Raw genomic sequence first — 20,537 nt, forward strand, 5'->3', positions numbered from 1 at the left:
CTCCTGGTTTAAATGTAGCATTGGAGTCAACTGACACTGAAGGAGAATCCGATCTTGATCTTAACATTGAAAGAAGTGAGAGTGACGAAGAATTAATGGCAGAACCAGTTCAAAGAACCCTCAGAGAGTTGATAATCCTAATGTTATTCAGCAGCCATTATGCATTTAATTCCCTACTACTAAAGCTACTTTTGAATGAAAATCGGGTTTGATTCATTTATTGCCTACTTTCCGTGGTCTTGCAGGTCAAGATCCTCACAAACATCTGAAATAATTTCATATTGTGTGGACAGCCATGAAACCACAATGGATTACAGAGGAGCAAATCTCATTGCGACTTTTTCCATTCTCTTTAGCCGACAAAGCTAAGGATTGACTCTATTATTTTCCCTCTGGGACGATAACGACTTGGGACAATATGAAACAACAATTTTTGGAGAAGTTCTTCCTAGCTTCATGAGCAGCAAATATCAGGAAGGACATTTGTGGGATTAGACAGCTGCAATGGGAGACTTTATATGAATATTGTGAGAGATTTAAAAAATTATGTGCTAGTTGTCCTCAACATCAGATTCCAGAACAACTCCTAGTCCAATATTTCTATGAGGGTCTCTCGTTTTTCGATAGGAATATGATTAATGCTGCAAGTGGAGGTGCATTGGTAAACAAATCGCCTCAAGAGGCACAATCTATAATCTCCAACATGGATGCCAATGCACAACAGTTTGGAACTGGGCAAGATAACCCCCCACGACAAGTTAATGAGGTAAGGGCTAATCTTATGGATCAAAATTTATATTCTTTGACATCTTGTTTGGAAAAGTTAGTTGTAGGGCAGGTACAACAAGCCAAAGCTTGTGGCATATGTGCGATGGTTGGACATTCGACGAACACGTGCCCTACATTACAGGAAGATCCAACACAGCAGGTTAATGCAATCAGCGCATTTCCTGGACAGCCTCAGCGCCGATATGATCCATATTCTAATAGCTACAATCTAGGATGGAAAGATCACCCAAATTTCAGCTATAGGAATCAAAGAGACCAACAAGGATATCAACAACAAAATTTTAACAAACAACCACCACCTGCACAAGCCTCTAACTCAGGTATGTTCCTAGACGAAATTTTGAAGGCCTTAGCTGAAAACACTCAAAAAGTTCAACAAGAAACGATGACCATCATTCAGAAATGAAATACATGAGAGAAACCCCATGGCTTGTCGATTGAGCTATTTTTAGCGTTACTATCTTAGGGCATCTCCAATGAAGCATGATTTTGGAGAATGATATTATTTATTCTCTAAAATTGCTCGATGATCCCTTTTTTTTAGTTCATTACATATATATTTTGTTCTTTTTCAATCCTTTTATTTAATTTTAGTGGTTTTCGGTCTTTTTTAATTGATTTCAAGTTTTCTCTTTTTGTATCATTTATTTATTGTAATTGTACTAGTTGAAAAACAAAACCATATGGAAATAATGAACAAGGCATTGAGAAAACACACATGTTACATATTTTATCATGACCACACATCTAATTAAGTTAATTTGAGATGAATTAAACACGCGAGCACGTTGGAACATAGAAAAATAGACAATTTAATGGTTGAGAATGAGAAAATATAAAAATGTAAAATTTTATAATATTTAGAGAATATGATCAGTTGAGAGAATGGAAAAATGGAGTTTTGGGTTGGAGATACCTTAATAATTTTTAATTAATCTTTAACTAATGTGTTTATTTGTGAATGTCGTCCTTAAACCTAGTGATAATTTATTAAAATAACATTTTTTTGTTCATATTTATACAAATCTTCGAAGGAAAATATTTTTTTCCACTAAATTTTCAAAGTTTGATTTTGATATATTGATTTTTAATTTTTTTTACTATAATTTGGTCTATTTGTTGATATGACACTGTAAACATTGAAAAATAATGACACGCCACTGAAAAAAATGAAATGACATAAAAATGACGACTTGACGTTGAAAATGGTGACTTTACATATCAGATATCACGTAAAATATTATACCAAAATTACAAAAAAAATTAAAAGTTAATATTCCAATACTAAATTTTAACAAGTTAAACCAAAAACTGCACAAGTTAACGGATAAAAAAAATCATTTTCCCATTTTTAGTAACGAAATCTAGTATTTGATATAGTTAACATTACACGGAATTAGTGAAGCCATAAAAAAATTAATATAACAAAACAATACTCATATTCATTAAAATAAAAGGGCTTATATTCATAAACAAATAAAGGATATCCAGTCAAGTGAATTAAAATTAACCATATAATGATACAACTTAGAAGAGGGAGTTCTGTGATAATATTTAGAAAGTATGGGTAGTCAGTGTAATTACCGAGAAAAAAGACAAAGCACCATTCCAACTCAACGTAGGGTTTTCTCACGAAAATCTTAATATAGTCAGGATTGTCCCAAAAGAAGGCGATTTCCTGGCTTTCAAGAAGAGAAGATTCACAATTTCCACACATTCCCATGGTGTATATACGACTGGCTTCAACTCAATCGTCATGCAAATCTTCAACAATTTCCGCAACTTTCTTTTGTCCCTTTCCAAAATTTTCTCTATAAAACTTGAATCCCATTTAGTTCTGGGTTACTGGCTCGTTTCCATTAATATTCTCCTTCCCACCAAAATCCAAATGGGTCGTGTTTGGTTTCTCATGTTTGCAACTATTTTCGTCTCATTTCACTTCACCAAAAGTGAAGATGTTACGGAGTTTTTGAATTCTCAGTCCACTTTCATAGTTCGAGTCCAAAATGACATGAAACCATCTGCCTTTTCTGACGTAGAAGAGTGGTACAAAGCCACTCTTAGAAGTGTGACATCAAATCCTTTGAACTCTGAAAGGCCTGAATCTGCCTCTCAGACTGAAAAATCCGGAGATTTTCTTCATGTATACAGAACGGTTTTCCATGGATTTTCAGCTCAGCTCACTCCACTGCAAGCCCAAGAACTCAAGAAACGCCCAGGAGTACTCGCCGTGTTACCGGATAATCTTCGTCAGTTGCACACAACTCGTTCCTCTCAATTTCTTGGCTTATCCTCCGTTAACCCTTCTGGCTTGTTGTCTCAATCTGACTCGGGCTCTAACGTGATTATCGGGATAATGGACACTGGAATATGGCCTGAGCGACACAGTTTCCATGACGAAGGCCTGGGGCCGGTTCCTTCGCATTGGAAAGGCCAGTGTACTGAAGGAGATAAATTCACCGCATCTCACTGTAATAAGAAAATTATCGGCGCTCGATACTTCACTGCTGGTTATGAAGCAAGAAGGGGCTTCTTTAATTCTTCTGAGGAAATTAGATCAGCTAGAGACTCAGACGGTCATGGAACCCACACAGCGTCCACCGCCGCCGGTAGAGCGGTGGCCAACGCCTCTCTTTACGGCTATGCTAGCGGTGTCGCCGTGGGTGTTGCTCCGAAAGCAAGAATTGCATCATACAAGATTTGCTGGAAAAGCGGTTGCATGGATTCTGATATCCTCTCCGCTTTCGATAAGGCGGTGGAGGACGGCGTCAATATCATTTCAATCTCCGTCGGGGGTGGAGCTATACCTTATAATCTGGACCCGATTGCAATTGGGGCTTTTGGTGCTATGGAAAGGGGAATTTTTGTTTCCATATCCGCCGGTAACGAGGGTCCCTCTAAAATGACGGTCACAAATGTTGCTCCTTGGCTGACAACCGTCGGCGCCAGCACAATTGACAGAAAGTTCCCAGCTGATCTTGTGCTTGAAGATGGGCGAGTGCTAAAAGGCGCTTCACTTTATAGCGGCGACCCTTTTCCCGAGAAGTATACACCTTTGATATACGCCGGGAACGCATCAGCGAGTATGAAAATCGGTGGTAGACAGGTGGAAAATTTCGCCGCTGCCACATGCATGCTCGACTCGCTCGATAAAAATTTAGTACGTGGCAAAATCGTGGTGTGCGATCGAGGAGGCAATCCACGTGTCCAGAAAGGCGAGGTCGTCAAAAAAGCCGGCGGCGCCGCGGTGGTGGTGTCAAACGTTGCACCGATCGGTGAAGGTCTCGTCGCCGACTCTCATTTGATTCCTGGCCTCGGTATCACGGAGTCAGCTGGTCACACAATCCGCCACTACATGAATTCTAATCCAAACCCTAGAGCAAGAATCGTATTCCACGGAACTGAGCTCGGGGCGAAACCCGCACCGGTGGTGGCGTCCTTCTCCGCCAGAGGTCCCAACGTCGAGTCCCCATATGTGCTGAAACCTGATATCATCGCCCCAGGTGTAAACATATTAGCTGCTTGGCCGGACGGCTTGGCGCCAAGCGAGCTATCTTCCGACACTCGGCGCACCGCATTTAACATTGCTTCAGGAACATCCATGTCTTGCCCTCACGTTTCTGGCGCCGCCGCTCTGCTTAAAGGGGCCCACCCCGATTGGTCTCCGGCCATGATCCGATCGGCTCTGATGACAACGGCTTACACGCAAGACAACGAGGGCAAGCCATTACTCGATGAGAAATCCTACAATGTGTCCACAGCGTGGGACATGGGAGCAGGGCACGTGAATCCTGAGAAAGCTTTCGCTCCTGGACTGGTTTACGATATAACCACAAACGATTACATCAATTTTCTGTGTGCATCAAATGTTACTCAACAGGATATAAGGCGTACCGCGAGGAGGCCTGTGAGTTGCGGTAAGATGAAATCAAATCCGTGGGATTTGAATTACCCCGCGATCTCTATCGTCTTCGATGAATCTGAGAAGTCGGCGTTCGATGCTACGATTACAAGAACTGCTACTCATGTCAGTGATACTACTGCTACATATGAAGTGAGCGTGACGAGTCCTAAAGGTGTGGCAATGACAGTAAATCCTGAAAAATTGGAGTTTAACACAAAGGGCGACAAGCGAAGTTACGTGGTGAGGATAAAGGCGGAGAAGCTCGGGGTGAAACCGGGTGGTTCCGTGATGGAGATGGGGAATATATCTTGGTCGGACGGGCGGCACCGGGTTGTTTCTCCGGTGGTTGTGGTTTGGAGGGACGGGTTTTGATACCTTACCTCATAGTTTATATGTTGAAAATATAACTACTAGGTTTTGGGTGTAATATTTCATCAAGTGAACTTCAAATCTTTTATTTTAAAATAAATACGTTTTGCTTCAATAATAATATCAATGTTATTACAACATAGTAAATTATATTTAAGAACCTAAACAAGCCTGGTTCACAGGCACTGTGATTTTCTAGTACAAATTAAAAATCATGTCGAAACATAAATCGAAACTTGAGACAAGAAAAAAAGAGAGTTAGTAATAGAAATTTTAATTGCAAGTTAAATCAAATTTGAGATTCTTCGTCAAATCAAAACTTTCACGTACTTTCAAATTAAATGAAATCTACGTAAAAACATTATAATCTGTTGTACAATATTTTGCGATGTTAACCATTTCCCGTAGAATTGTTTACATCACCATATTAATTTCACGTAGAAAAATGACTAAAAAATAAATAAATATTCAAAAACAAAAAGAACAGGCTACAACTGAAATCTGACAATATATATGGCTGAAATAGTAAAGAGATTGAACTAAAATTGCAATTTTTCCATAATTATATTTTAAAGATGAGCTGTTGGGCTCTGAATCTGGAAATAACATATTGCAACCTAAAATGGAGGCCCACTGAAGTTTTCCTTCATGGAAAAGATATCCCAATGTAATTAATAAAGCGGAGAAAAGCCCAAAACTTAAACCCTAGGGGAAAATCGAGTGACCTACAAAAAGCTTTTATCTTGAGCAGTCTCCAGTCTCTGTTCCTTGCCCACCCCGGAGATAGGAAAAAAATAGAGAGGAGAAATGGTGTCGCTGAAGCTACAGAAGCGGCTCGCCGCTAGCGTAATGAAGTGCGGAAAAGGCAAGGTTTGGCTTGACCCCAATGAAGCCAACGAAATCTCCATGGCCAACTCTCGTATGTTGTGGTCTTGTATCTTTCGTACACGCGTTCACTAATATGTGTGACCTTGTTTGTATTGAGTTGCTTTGGTTTCCGTTTATCTGAGATTCGTTTGTCTGCTCTATCGGTCACCATGTTTTTTAATTTCTGTCTGTGGTATTTTTCTGGTTTGTATGATGAAGAATTATGAAATGAGATTGGATTTTAATTGTAAGATCTCAGATTTTGATATTGATTCCCCTAAAGGGCATGATTTTAAAATAAATTTAAGTGAACTTATAGGGCCATGTTATTTGAGCTCGGCAGATGGGAAATGAATCTTTGATGAATTAGTTGTGTTAGGAGAGCTAGAGTTTGATTTGTACAGCCAACGTCATTTTGATTGCTTTGGAGATGGTAGTTGTTGAGGATGGGTAGGAGAATGACACTCATACTTATTTATGAAAGGTTAGCAATATTTATTGTACGATCTTTATGCAATCGTGCTGAAGATAATAGGAGAGTGGCCAGGTAAAATTTATTGAAATTATATTTATATTATATATCCTAGCTGTCTTGTTGAATTGCTAGCGTCAATTAGAGCGATAAAGCATGTATCATCTGTTGGCTGGTATGTTTAAAAAATATGGTATGATTAAAGTTGCATGATCAGTGTTCTCTCTTCTTGGTTGTAGGACAAAACATTAGAAAGTTGGTCAAGGATGGTTTCATTATCAGGAAGCCCACCAAGATTCACTCGCGATCCCGTGCTCGCAGAATGAAAGAGGCCAAGAGAAAGGGACGACACTCTGGATATGGTATTCTTTTCTGATTTATCAGGATGTATAATCTTATGGTAGTTTGCTTGGTAATTGATACTTGAACTTTCCTTTATCTTTTCTTATCTTGGCTATCAGTTGTAGTTCTGTGACCAGAAATAATGACAGGTGGTTTGATTGGTTTATGTAGTTGTAATTGTCCTTGTGGTTGGTGGAACTAGTAGATTTTGAACCTTGTGTTAACTATCAATCTTCAATTATTTCAGGTAAGCGCAAGGGTACCAGGGAGGCTAGGTTGCCCACTAAAGTGCTTTGGATGAGGAGAATGAGGGTGCTAAGACGCTTGCTTCGGAAGTATAGGGAGTCTAAGAAGATTGACAAACATATGTACCATGACATGTACATGAAGGTTAAGGGTAATGTTTTCAAAAACAAACGAGTCTTGATGGAGAGCATTCACAAGTCTAAGGCTGAAAAGGCTAGGGAGAAGACATTGTCTGATCAGTTTGAGGCCAAGAGAGCAAAGAACAAGGCTAGCAGGGAAAGAAAATTTGCTAGGAGAGAGGAACGACTTGCCCAGGTATTGCTTTGATATTGGTGTGAGCATACACCCCCCTCCAAGGGTTATAAATAATGAAAAGATTTCATTGTCTAGCATGAGTTTGTATGCTTCTCTTTATGCCTTTGGGTCGTGAGATGTATGCTATAGGTAAACGTTGGTTGTTTTTACTACATTCACTTTATTAGTTTTTTTCCAGTTGACTGTTGTGCTCTGTGGATTTTAAGACCATTATTCCATGTTTACGACTGCAGGGACCAGGAGAAAAGGTATCAAAATCTGCAGCAGCCACTCCTGCACCAGCTCCCACTTCTCAAGCAACCCAGTAAGTGGCTGATAGCTTCTAAGTCTGCAATATTTATTATTTACTATTTTGGAAGATGTGACGAGACGATACTTCAAAATGTTTGCAATGCAGGGGCACTAAGAAGGCAAAGAAGTGATCTTAGATGTACAATTTCAGAGATTAGTGGCTCTCATTAACCTCTATTTTTGTTTTTAAAGCTCTGCTTGTTTTAATCGTTGACATGATGTTATTTAGTGAACTGAACGTTGAAATGCCCCCTCCCCTCACCCTTAGATTTTTCATGAGTTTATCTTGTATGTCTCAAAAACTTGTGGTTGGAACATTGCATCCTCGAGCAAAAATTTATATTCCTGTCTTTCATTGATCCGTTAACACAATACAGTACTCAGTTCCATCGTGAACTTGAATACACCTGAGGGGGGTGAGAAATTGATGACGCAGAAATGGAAACCTGTTGTTTGTCGAGATATTATGCTAATTTCCTGAATCAAGGTTTGAGCACTTGCAATTTGTAGTTAAGTCAGTTGTCCATGCTTTGGAGTTCGGACACTTTATTATTATTATCAAAATTTAAGATGTTATGGCAAACTATGTTTAGTAGTAAGAGCATCCACACTAGCTTCTCCATCCAAAATGTAAAATGTACTTTATTAAATTTAGATATAAACTTTTCTCCATACCGAAAATCAGCCTTCTTATAATATGTCATGTATATATATTTTATATTATATAATTTTTTGTCTTTTCCCTACATATTTTTTTTATTTACCTATTTAACGGTTTTATTTTTACAATGATTATATTCCTTCAAAAGTTATATTCAACCTATGGTTATATTTTTTTAATATAAAACCATACTATAATGTGATCAACATCTAATTATATAATTGAGCTCATATATATATATAATTACATTTTTTAACCAAATTTTTGTAACGTCGTGTTACATTCGTAATTATGAGTTTTTATTTAAGTTGGAAACAGTTGTAATTAACCATTCTAGCACCACAAGGTCGTAAAAGGTAATTGTTCGCATCACATCAAGAATCTGCAAATCTGCAAGGAAGGATGTTGAGTGAGCCTTCGGAGTCTATAAGCACGCTTTTCAATTGCTCGTGGACCGGAACGATATATTTGCCAATATGTACCGAAAGATATTATGATGATCCGCATAATATTGCATAACATGATCGTTGATGATGAGAGAGATTCATATCTTAAATGATACAAACCTAGAACAAATTTCTCGTTATCCCACTACTCAATTTGTGAATTTCCTTCAACGTAATTGTGCCATTAAAGACAAAGAATCTCATTCACAACTTCAATTTGATATTATTGAACGAACATCCGTGGATGCTACTAGGTGAAGAGTGAAATAATATAAACTAAAATATGTGTTTTTATATTAAATTTTATTTACAATATTCTTGCATTTGAATTTAAGTTGGTTTTAATGTAATGTTGTGTAATGAAGTATCATATTTAAATATCATTATAAAAATTCAAATGTTGTTCCAAAAAAACAACCTGTTAGCATATTCAAAAGACAAAATCAAAAGTACAAAATCTAATCTAATAATATCCATCATCATAACGTAGTCTTGCTGCATTGCATCCAATCCAATAATATCCATCATCATAATCTTTTCATTTTTTTTCTTCCACTGCTATCATGATCAAACGGTCTTTCTGCTTCACATTATCTTTTTCAATTTATGTTTTCAGCTTAATCTTCTCCTTTTCAATTTCTGTCAACATATCTGTTTTGTTCAACTTCTCATGACGGAGTTGGTTTTTTTCATTTGTTATTCTCTTCGCCGCTGCTTCTAGTTGTGTAGTTTTTTCTTCTTTGTATTTTTTTTTCTTCTCTTGATTTTTTTGAGCCTTCATGCCCTATGGTCTCTCCCAAAGAGGTGACATGGAAGATATTTCTTCATCTACCAAATTTATACTCTGAGATAGAAGGAGAAACATAAGTGATTTTTTTTCTTGACTTCATCTTTCTGCAATATCCATTTTGGTTGATATTTTAATATCTCCCAACAATGCTCAAATGTGAATTTTTTTTCATTCTCTTTATAACTATCTTTGGTTAGCTTAGTCTGCAATGAGTACAAATTTATCACATAAAAAAGAATGGTTTTCAAAAGTACATACATATCATTAGCATACAAAATCCAAAAAGTGAATATATATCAAACAAAATAACTTGAGCCAAGAAAATGTGTACCCTATCATTTTTCTATGACCACTTTGATGCAAGTTTTTAGTTTGAGCCAAGCAAGTACAAAACTTATTAATTGAACGTTGGATAGAGTTTTGTTAGGATCAAGTGTTTATCACTAAGCCAAAAGCTATAACTGTTAGTCAAGGCGTAACTTTATTTTCATATACTTGTGTTATCATAGAGTGCATCTACTTAAGTGCTAATGGTCGGGCTATTAGACACATGAGTCCGGTGATGTACGTGTCTATCTGTCGGTGTTGTCTCATATCTTTTTTATATCAGTTTTACCATTTTCTTACTTTCGGCGCAATCCCTAGCAGAGATGGTATTACCCATTAAAATTCGGCTCACTTTTTTATGGCCCACTTACCAACCAGATTAAGTGGCGCAACATCAGCAGCTTGACGCACAAAAATTTTTTAGGAGGTCACACATCCTAGTCCTACTTTTACACATGCACGTTTAACATAACATTCTTCCCCTAAAGAAGTATATAACTAAGCCCACTAATACTAATTGTTAGGATATTAGACCCTTGAGTCCAAGCAGGTGTGTCTATCTGCTGATGCTATCTTTTATCCTTTTGTGATCAGTATTATCATTCCCTACCGCTGAACATGTCATTATCAAAGATAGTATTATACATTATGATATGACGTCACTCTTTTACAGCCAACTTAGCTAACCAAATCAAGCGACACAACGTCAGCATCTTGACTCATGAGAACTTCTTAGGAGGTTACCCATCCATGTACAACTCTCACTTATGTACACTTAACCCAACAACCTCCAACGATTCTTTAGTGAATGAACGGTTCGCTCTTGAAAGTTAGGCTTATTGTATTCATGGTAGTATTGATGTATCCTACTCCTAAACGTGGTAAATTTTTTATTGTTAGCAACATTTGCATCTAAGCTCGTAGTACATTCGGTGGTAATTTGAGGAGTCATAATAGATGTCGCCAAATTATTCTGAAATTTTGGATCTTTCTCTTGTAAAAGTTGAGTGAAGAATCCATCACCATTTAGAAGGATCCATAGTACTGAAAAATGAAATTTAGTTTTCCGTGGAAACATATAAACAAAACCACGGAATGAAAAGTTAAATGTACATGTGTTGACGGTCGGGTCGACAAGATTGAGTTGTAGAAATTTGAGCATTAACATACTAACGAATTAAAGCTTCAAATGCTTGTTTAGAAAGTTGTATAAATGACAAAAGATAAAAGAACATTTTAGCATTCTCCACAATAACTCTGTGCCAAATATCAAACTAAATAATATAATGACTAGTACAAAATAAAGTAACAGCCATTCAGAATACCATCAACCAATACAACCAGAATAGACCTGGACTATCTTGTTAGCATCATGGACTGTTGTTAAATTTCTGGTCTTATTTGAGATAAACTTCAGCACTTCCAGAGAACGTCCAAGACGCTCTTCTCTTCTCTTTGAGACGATTATGAAGCATACATTTTTCGCTCGATCTCACATGCACGACAGCTGACATATAATTGTCAACAATAGGGATACCAACAAAAACAATCAAGAATGAAAGCACGCGAGGGATTTCTTTGGTTGAATTCCCAACACGACCGATTCATATCGGAATTTTGAAGGGATATTTCTCCCAGAAGTATAATCCTTTTATATTTGCATATGCTCTTCTGTATATTTGTTGCCGATCTGTAAAATAGAGAGAACATTTTGAGAGGGAAGAAAAGACCTCAAAAAGAAAAAGCGAAATTGAGAAATGAGATGGAGGAGAGAGAAATAGTACTTTGTTAATTAAGGAATGAATTTCATTCTCCAATTTTACAGATTCCATTGTTCATAAAGTCTAAATATAGGGAATTGATTAGGTATATGATGCATAAGTATTTTTTAAGATAAAATTTTATTTCAAGGAGGCTGAGGGAGATGCTCTAACAAGATATGGGTTAAGCGATGAATCTATCTGGTTTAGAAGAGAAGAACTTGAATCAGTATCTCAATTCAAACATGTGTTTGATTGATACTCTATGTTCTAAGAAATATTTATAACCCGAAAAGAGGAAAAAACAGAGTCTTTGTCTAAAGAAATGAGTTGAGAAAGGACGTATGTACAGAACATTTCAACGAGATAGTGATTTTTCAACTCTCTAAAAATGGAATCTATTCCAAACATATATGTCACGGTTTCTTATTTCGATAAGATATAAATATCTAAATTCGATATTTTTAAATACTTTTTTCTGTTATTAATACTAAGTTTAGGGCATTCCCTAACCCAGCAAGAAGGCAACATGTGTCACGAATTTGTTTAATTTTTTTTTACTTACAAAAAGTACATATTTTTTTTTAGAAAAATAGAACCATGGTAAGAAGTGAAGTTTGAAAAATACGGTCGCTTTCTAGTCAAAAATAAAGGTTTTTGAACTACATCAGCTCGAATGAGAAGAAAATGGTAAAAAATTGTGTGAGAGGGTTTCATAGGTCGTATTTAGTGAGACGAATCTCTTATTTGGGTCATCTATGAAAAATATTATTTTTTATGCTAAAAGTATTACTTTTTATTGTGAATATCGGTAGGTTTGACCCGTCTCACAGGTAAAGATTCGTGAAATCGTCTCACAAGATACCTACTCGAAGAAAAAATAGTAAAATCGATTCAAAAAACTCATGAAATATTTCCAAAAATTTCAAATAGAATTCCCAACAAAACTTAATCTTTCGATCTGCATGACTAAGAGCTAAATTTCGTGTTTAGATCTAGATCTTCACGGACATGAAGATGATGTCTTGATTCAGACGTCTTTCAATCCTCTAAGTCAAATAATTATGAGTATGTCTCTTGTGAGACGGTTTCACGAATCTTTATCTGTGAGACATGTCAACTCTACCGATATTCACAATAAAAAGTAATACTTTTAGCATAAAAAATAATATTTTTTCATGGATGACCCAAATAAGAAATCCGTCTCACAAAATACGACCCTTGAGACCCGTCTCACACAAGTTTTTGCCAATATTTTGTGAGATGTAATTTGATTGACATATAAATTAATTACGGTAAACACAAACTATATAAGTATATTATAATGAAAATACAATTTGCTTTTACTGGGTACAATGGAATTAGGTAACCAGTTAATTAATTATTTTACTTAAAAGGATTGAAAGCGGGTGTTAGATTATGAATGTGAAGTCAAACAAGTATACTGATGCCTAATTGCTTTTACTTCTGTCTTTTTCAATTGTAAAATCAGATTTTAAAATTCCATGGTCTGATTTGGATTTATTGTCCCAAAACATTTTTTATACTCCAAAATATAATAAACAAAAACTCTTCAGAATTCATCACATACTGTTGATTTTGTAAGACAGATCGGAATCATGAAAAATTATTTATTTTATATCAAAAGTATTAAATTTAATTGCGAATATGTATCAAGTCGATCCGTCTCACGAATATAAATATGTGATATATACATTTTTAATGAATGTCATTCTTCATTACACATAATCAATATAATTAAAATAAACTCTTGTAAGACTGTCTTACATATCAATTTTATGAAACGGATCTCCAATCCGGTCCAACTCATGAAAAATATTGTTTTTTTGTCAAAGTATTACTTTGGACGGTGGGTATGGATTGAAGTCGAATCGTCACACTAATATAGACATATGAGACTATATCAAAAAAGATTTAATCAATGATTTATTAATTTCAGTTTTATTTAATATTTAATTAAAGAAAATAAATTATTATGATATCATATTATATCATTCTTAAAAAGGAAAATAAGATCAAATTTTGTCTTTTATTTTATTAGTCTATATCGTTAAATTTCAATTAAAGTTATTAATCCCTATATATTTTTTTCAATTTCGGTCTTTTTCTAACATAACATTGGCATGACTATGATACGTCGTTCATGTGTGTGCATCAAATTTTTTCGATTAAAAAACTAAAATTATCAAAAATTGAAATATATTTTATTAAATTCAAATTTGACAATATAAATAATTAAATTTGAAAAGAAGTAAATATAATCGAAGAAAATGTAATATAGAAAGAAACATATATAATAGAAGAAAATATAACTTCTTCTCGTAAAATAAATCTTTTTATTAATATTATCAAATAAACTTGCAATTTGATTTTTCATAAATGAACTAAAAAAAAAGCACCACTGTTTTTTTTACATAAAAATAACTTTTTTATTAGCATTATTAAATAAAGTTTCATATTGTTTTCCAAAATAAAAAATAAAAAATCCTCCTGGTATCTTCTTCATTGCTTCTTTGGAGGAGGAGTAATCCAACCGTTATTGGTAGCGGAAAATTGATTATCCGACCTACGAATGTATGAAGATAGCCCACCCTTGACCATTATAGCTCCCTTATTGAGCCATCTTCGCCGCTCCTACCCGTATTTTTACCGCTGAGTTCCTATATATAGCCGCTCGATCCATTCAATCTTCTTCGAGGAGCTGAATAATTAACCGCCTTTTCAAGGTAACGCACATACCTTCGATTCAGATTCTTTTTGTGGGTTTCCAAGTTTTTTGGATGTGGGTTTTTCAGGATCAGTTCGTAGTTTTCTGTTGGTAGAATTTTTCTTATGGATGGAAAGCAGGTGGTTGTAAATTCATTTGTAATTTTTGTCGAATTACATGCATTAAAGTGGAATTTTCAAGATTTTTAGTGGATATAAATGCCTTATGGTGTCACACTTGTTGTTTACTGATGGGTTATTTTAAATTTTCAGTTGATTTAGCTAGTGATTAATAATAGATATACAAATTGAACAGTGATTGCGCGTTAACCATTTGATGTATGGCCAATTAGAGATGACTGCTGCATGTAAGATAAACATTTTCTAATGTTTTTTTGATGAATGATGCAGGTTGGAAAATATTAATTGTGTTTTCTTTACGTTTCAACTTATAATCATTTGAGATTTTGTCGTTTAATAAGCACGTGTTATTCGTGCCAAATTTCGATGATATTTTTTTATTAACTTTGGAAATGAGGATCTTGTTTCCAATTATAAAAAAGCAGGAATCTTTATGTATTTTTTAGTTTCAGAGTTATTGCTCGGCATTTATCAGCTAGATCGTTCAATGGACGTTTCAAATGGCTCAGAGTCTTTTGACGAAACAACATACGCAGAAGTTAAATCTTTCTTTGATTCATCTCCTCCATTAAAAGATGGCGATGAAATAAGAAGAAAAGTAGAAGAATTTGTGGAAAAGAGATGTTCACCAGCAGGCATGTTTGTTGGTTTTAGCTCCCTAGATAGATGTACATGTTTCTTTCTCTCTGACATAGCGTTCTTGAAATTTGTTAATATATGCATCTTCAGTGAATGAAATAAACAATAGGGTGGTATGCGTGACATCTGGTGGGACAACTGTTCCGTTGGAACAGCGGTGTGTTCGTTACATTGACAATTTCAGCTCTGGTCACAGGGGAGCTGCATCGACGGAGTAAATCGCATAAACTTTTACTTTCAACGGGTAGTTTTTGACGATTTTGTGATGTACTCTGACTTGGAAAATTTTATGTACGAAACTACAGATACTTTTTGAAGGCTGGATATTCTGTAATTTTTCTTTATCGGAGGTTAGTATTTCCTTGATTTCATGCATTTGTGACATAATAAAATCTTATTCTCATTTTACTAGCAAAATATAGCTTATGATAACAGTATGAAAATGTGCATACAGAGGAACCTGTCAACCATATTGCAGATATCTTCCTGATGATCCACTGCTTGAGTGTTTTGACGTCATCGATGGATCAACTGTTACAGGTAATAGTTTCTTTATTCACACAAACATTTTTTTTTGCAGAACTCTTTGGATGGAGTTCTATCAACAACGGTTTGATGCTTGAAATGATATTGGGGGATACTAATTCTACATCGTGAAAAATGTTTTAGAATGGGGCCCGCTCTGTTTCTTTTGGTTGATACATCCTCTTCTTTTTTTCCTTTTTTTTTAATGTCAGTCACAACGTGAAATTTGTATCGAGGATAACACTGGATCAGTATTATTACTGTTTTTCTTATTGATTGCATCACATAAAGCATTGTTTGACAATTGTTCACTTCATCATGTATTCAGTGCACCCGGCGCATGCTGAGAAGGTGAAGATGGCCATCAGTGAACATCGTGCTGTAAGGATGTTCCCTTCCTTTTTTCCCGCAATTTTTTGTCATCTATGATTATTTGCTTGTCTTTGGTGTGCTTAGCACATAACTTTTACTCAAATTTGTCGCAGGCTATCAGAGGTCACTTGTTGAAACTTCCCTTTACAACCATATTTGAGTATCTGCAGGTTATCTTCATTTCCTAGCATTGTTTGCTCTCCATTATCCCGATATCTATTTGTTTTGGTCATCTCCTCCATTTAATAAACATAAATGTTTGTGAGCAGCTTTTGCGGTTGGTTGCCTTTTCAATGAGGTATCTTGGATCAAAAGCTTTGTTCTATCTTGCTGCAGCAGTTTCTGATTTTTATGTTCCTTGGGAGAGCATGGTAATGGACTTACTCAATACGTGATCTTTAGCATTTAGCGCAGTAAAAGTGGATTGATGTGGCTGCCAATATGCACTTGTATTGATTATTGCATACTTCTATAAAACACAAAATTTGAGATGGCATATTTAAGGAATATGATTTCAATTTATTGAATTGTGAGAATTGTCTTCATCGTATTCTTCCTAATCGCAAATCTGTTGATTGCAATGTGTTTGCTTCCAAGTTACGAAGCATGATATTGCTCAACTGCACCACTCTTTATGGATCCTTCATGATGCTTTGTGTAAGTTAGTAGCATTCGTAGGCAATGTACTATCTGCATCATAGGATCCATAGTGTTCCGGAACGGTGAATATCTTTAAAAACTCTGATTGTTTCCGACTACACCGCTTTCCCCAAAGAGAATTTTGTCGGTATTATGAACCACTGCTGGTTATCTTTGTTAAAAGTAAAGAGACTGCCAAAAATTGTGATAATTTTACTTTTGTCTTAATAGGATGAATGACTGAGAATTAACATTCTTTGAATCAGGTTCTTAATAGGAGGATTTCAAACCTTTTCTTTAGCACATTAAACCATAATTTCATTACTGCCTCGACCTCACCGATGGAGTACAGTGGATTGAAAACATCCCAACTATCTTGCCTCTTTGCCTAAACTTGTTTTTATCATTTACTATCTCTCTCCTACTAGCCCTCTCCACAATTTTAAATCCTTGCACGGAACTTTTCTGCAAACTATAAAGTCCAAGAATGGGGTTGGGGATATGAACTTATATGATGCTTGAATTTATGAATGAAAAGCATGAATCGACTGTTCATATTGTGTCCAAGCAATGATTGAGAGCCTGTTTTTATTGTTTTAGGCCATTAATTTTTCAAAAATGAGATTAATTTTACTTTATCCAATGGAAAGACGATAATGTCATGGCTCTTTGAGAGAGTTATTCGTGAATCAAACTGATGTCAGAATTTTGTTTGCTATTTTACCTCATGATTGACTCAATTTACAGGCAGAGCATAAAATTCAATCTGGCTTAGGTCCTCTGGATATGCGCCTTAATCAGGCCCCGAAGATGCTTTCTGTGCTCAGGAAAGATTGGGCACCTGTGGCCTTCTGCATATCATTTAAGGTTAGAAATTTGTTGTTGAGGATGTTCACATCCTACTATCTCAACTATGATATGAACGGGACGACTTGAACAAAATACTACTACATTGTTGTGGTATGTCATAACTGTGAAATGACACAAATGTGAGACTTTTATATTATCTTAAGGTGTGGTGAAATTTATGTATTTTATTCTGCTTAATACAACAGCTAGAAACAGATAAAATGATTCTGCTGAAGAAGGCTGGTTTAGCTCTGAGAAAGTATAAAATGCATATGGTGGTGGCGAATGAGCTTCTAACCCGTAAAGATGAAGTTATAGTCGTCACTGAGAGTGGAAATTTTGTGGTTCAACGTGACAAAAGTCAGCCTGCTGCTGATGTTGAAAGCCCGCTGATTGAACTAATAATGGCCAAGCATTCTTCTTATATAGATTCTGTTTGATAATTCGAAGCAAATATCATTCTTGTTGATCAAAATAACTGATTTGATATAGTGTATCCTTCAAAATTTTTAACTCTAAGACATATTTATGTATGACATTGTAATAAAAGGATTATTAAATCTTTTTTTCCTGCCGAAAACTGCTCTATTTATTGCAAATTACTCTTCAAGGTTCATAATGCATCTTATCCGTAATAATATATAATTTATTATATAATTTATTGCATTAAGTTCAAGCTCTCCGACTCTAATTACTGGATCCATCTCCGAATTTGACAATGTGGCTTAGGTTTACATATATATGACTTACGCATGTGTTCAACATAAATGAATCAACTACTTTATTTTGCAAGGTACCCAATTTATAGAATTCTCATATAGTTCACTTCTTTTCATTTTTTTAGCATGCTCGATTCATGCAATTTGTGTGAGTATTATTAGTACTGTTTAGCCCAAATCTTAGAAGCCCATAAGCAAAAGCCCAATAGATGAAAGCCCAGGAGAGTTGCAATTAGTCCAGGAAAAGCACGACGCAGACAAGTCAAAGTCACTGCCTAACATGAAAGATCGTGGAGAGATCGTGTAATATAACCTCAACTAAGATGTGGAATGTGAGAAAAAGCAAGGAAAAGCATAAGAAAAGACATCGACAAATCAACACAACAAGCTACGACAAAACTCTGCAGAATTCTATGTCAATTTTATGTCTGTTTATTTTAACTTCTAGTTTCAGTAGCAAAGTCTTCTAAATATTCTATATGTTCACCAATTTTTCTTGTAAAAACGTTGATCAAATTCATAGCAATATAATTATATTTGATGTTGTTTATAGATTCCTCCTGTAATTTTATCATATTCCTCATTTTATATTTTTGTTTTTTTTGGAGTCGTTTCGAAGGAGTTAGAACGTACGATCAAATCGAGATCCACAATGTTTGATTAAAGAAGTTAGATTATTTCATACGATCACGTGCTTGGCACGCCCCACAATATTCGTGATAAACAAGTACTTTATGTGAAATTTTTGATTATCTAATTGCAAAATTACATTATTTAAGACAACAAATACAAATAAAAAGTGTGCATCAATGGATAGATATCCAGTCGACAGTTATATACATATTGTTTTGTACAAGTCGTCTAAAAGTTTGATAGGGAGTAGAGTTGGAACTCAGAAACATGAGAAGTTATAGAAGAATGTTTGGGATAGTTACATGTTATGCTCCCAAAGTATTTGTTTTTTCGTGCTCACGACCATGTAATTGTCGACGATACTAATATAAAAAAATACAATTTTTAAAATTAACATTGTAATTATTTGTATAGTTATTTTTTTTACTCTTAACAGTTTAATATGCGATTTGGATTTGTGTAACATAAAAGTATACAATTTTTAAAATCAATATTGTAATTATTTGTACAATTATTGTTTTTTACTCTTAACATTTTAATATACAATTTGGATTTGTGCAACGTGGTATGGGCTTTGCAAGAGACAACTTTGACAATGTGGCTTAAGTTTACATATATGACTTCAGATTTTTTTAGTGCCCAATTATAGAATTCATACACAAGCCAAGGTTACATCTTTTTCTCTCTTTTAATTAAGTGTGCTGAATTCTTGCCATAACTGTGCTTTATTTACTTTCTATTTTAGGTACTTTCTAGTCCAACGGTACATCTTTTTCTTTTTTTAAGCGTGTTACATTCATGCAATTTATGCAAATAATACTAGTTTATATTGCTCAGGTCGACTGTTTAGCTGGTAGACATGTGAGTGACGACGATTTTTTTTCTTTGATAATGCGACTTAAGTTTATATATATATGACTCACGTACATATTTAACACTAATGAATCTTCTACTTTCTCTTGCAGCCAATTTATAAAATTTCTATCCACGGACCTTAGATTTTTGAGGCCTGAGGCAAGCACACAATAAATGGCGTCTTTAAAGCTAATATTCATATATTTTTCATCTATAAAATATGATAGTATAAATAAAATGAATTCTAGAAATAAAAGTTAGACAAAATATGTCATCCAAAATAATATGTAATAAAAAAATAGTGATAAAGCCAAAACCATCCAAACAAAATATGAAATTCATGTTTCGAACAAGTACATAGTCACTTGAATATTGTTCTATCTCTCACTTTTGAAAACAAAAGTATTGATTGAGTTTGCATAACCAATTTTCTCAACCACTTTTTCATTATCGATAACACAACCAAGTAATTTAGTTTTTCTTGTAACATAGTTGATTGAAAATAAATTTCAAACAACTTCAACTAGAAAAAACTCATTTCGACAGCTGCAAATTTTGATGGAACAAAAATTATGCAGCCAAATGTCAGAAAATCGTTTGAAACCGATTGTTAGACATATAAATCGAGCTATAACGAGCTTGTTGTCATAGATTAGTGGATGATTTGTATTTTACGGGAAATTAAGAGTGATATATTTCAGATTGATTATCGATTTTTGCTAACTGTTTTGGAGTTAGATTAATTGTATGGTATATCTTTTTATTTTTATTTTTAAGCAATTTGAATTAGTGCGATATATATATATATATATATATATATATCAATGTAATCTACATATATCCATATTTCTTTGTACGA

General features: G+C 34.8%; 3 protein-coding genes across 4 annotated transcripts; all 3 read left to right on the plus strand.

Annotated features, from left to right (window-relative positions):
* Positions 1–2,617: 2,617 nt before the first annotated feature.
* LOC142519260 (subtilisin-like protease SBT1.5) lies at positions 2,618–5,162 on the plus strand. Its single transcript, XM_075622223.1, has one exon. It carries the CDS (start codon positions 2,678–2,680, stop codon positions 5,063–5,065), a length of 2,388 nt encoding a protein of 795 aa, XP_075478338.1. The 5' UTR covers positions 2,618–2,677; the 3' UTR covers positions 5,066–5,162.
* A 610-nt stretch (positions 5,163–5,772) lies between these two features.
* LOC142546074 (large ribosomal subunit protein eL19y-like) lies at positions 5,773–7,950 on the plus strand. The gene is made up of 5 exons (XM_075653582.1): positions 5,773–5,981; positions 6,641–6,763; positions 6,991–7,304; positions 7,538–7,608; positions 7,702–7,950. Exons 1-5 carry the CDS (start codon positions 5,870–5,872, stop codon positions 7,724–7,726), a joined length of 645 nt encoding a protein of 214 aa, XP_075509697.1. The 5' UTR covers positions 5,773–5,869; the 3' UTR covers positions 7,727–7,950.
* A 6,118-nt stretch (positions 7,951–14,068) lies between these two features.
* LOC142546085 (phosphopantothenate--cysteine ligase 2-like) lies at positions 14,069–17,978 on the plus strand. Of its 2 annotated transcripts, none has more exons than XM_075653592.1 (10): positions 14,069–14,326; positions 14,894–15,082; positions 15,177–15,300; positions 15,392–15,436; positions 15,541–15,626; positions 15,940–15,992; positions 16,097–16,153; positions 16,253–16,354; positions 17,370–17,489; positions 17,678–17,978. In XM_075653592.1, exons 2-10 carry the CDS (start codon positions 14,935–14,937, stop codon positions 17,909–17,911), a joined length of 969 nt encoding a protein of 322 aa, XP_075509707.1. In that variant the 5' UTR covers positions 14,069–14,326; positions 14,894–14,934; the 3' UTR covers positions 17,912–17,978. The 2 variants fall into 2 exon arrangements, with proteins under 2 accessions (XP_075509707.1, XP_075509714.1); XM_075653599.1 differs by having other exon boundaries at positions 14,900–15,082.
* Positions 17,979–20,537: the final 2,559 nt, after the last annotated feature.

This window comes from Primulina tabacum, chromosome 1 (genome assembly GCF_025594145.1).
Source record: "Primulina tabacum isolate GXHZ01 chromosome 1, ASM2559414v2, whole genome shotgun sequence".
Taxonomy (NCBI): domain Eukaryota; kingdom Viridiplantae; phylum Streptophyta; class Magnoliopsida; order Lamiales; family Gesneriaceae; genus Primulina; species Primulina tabacum.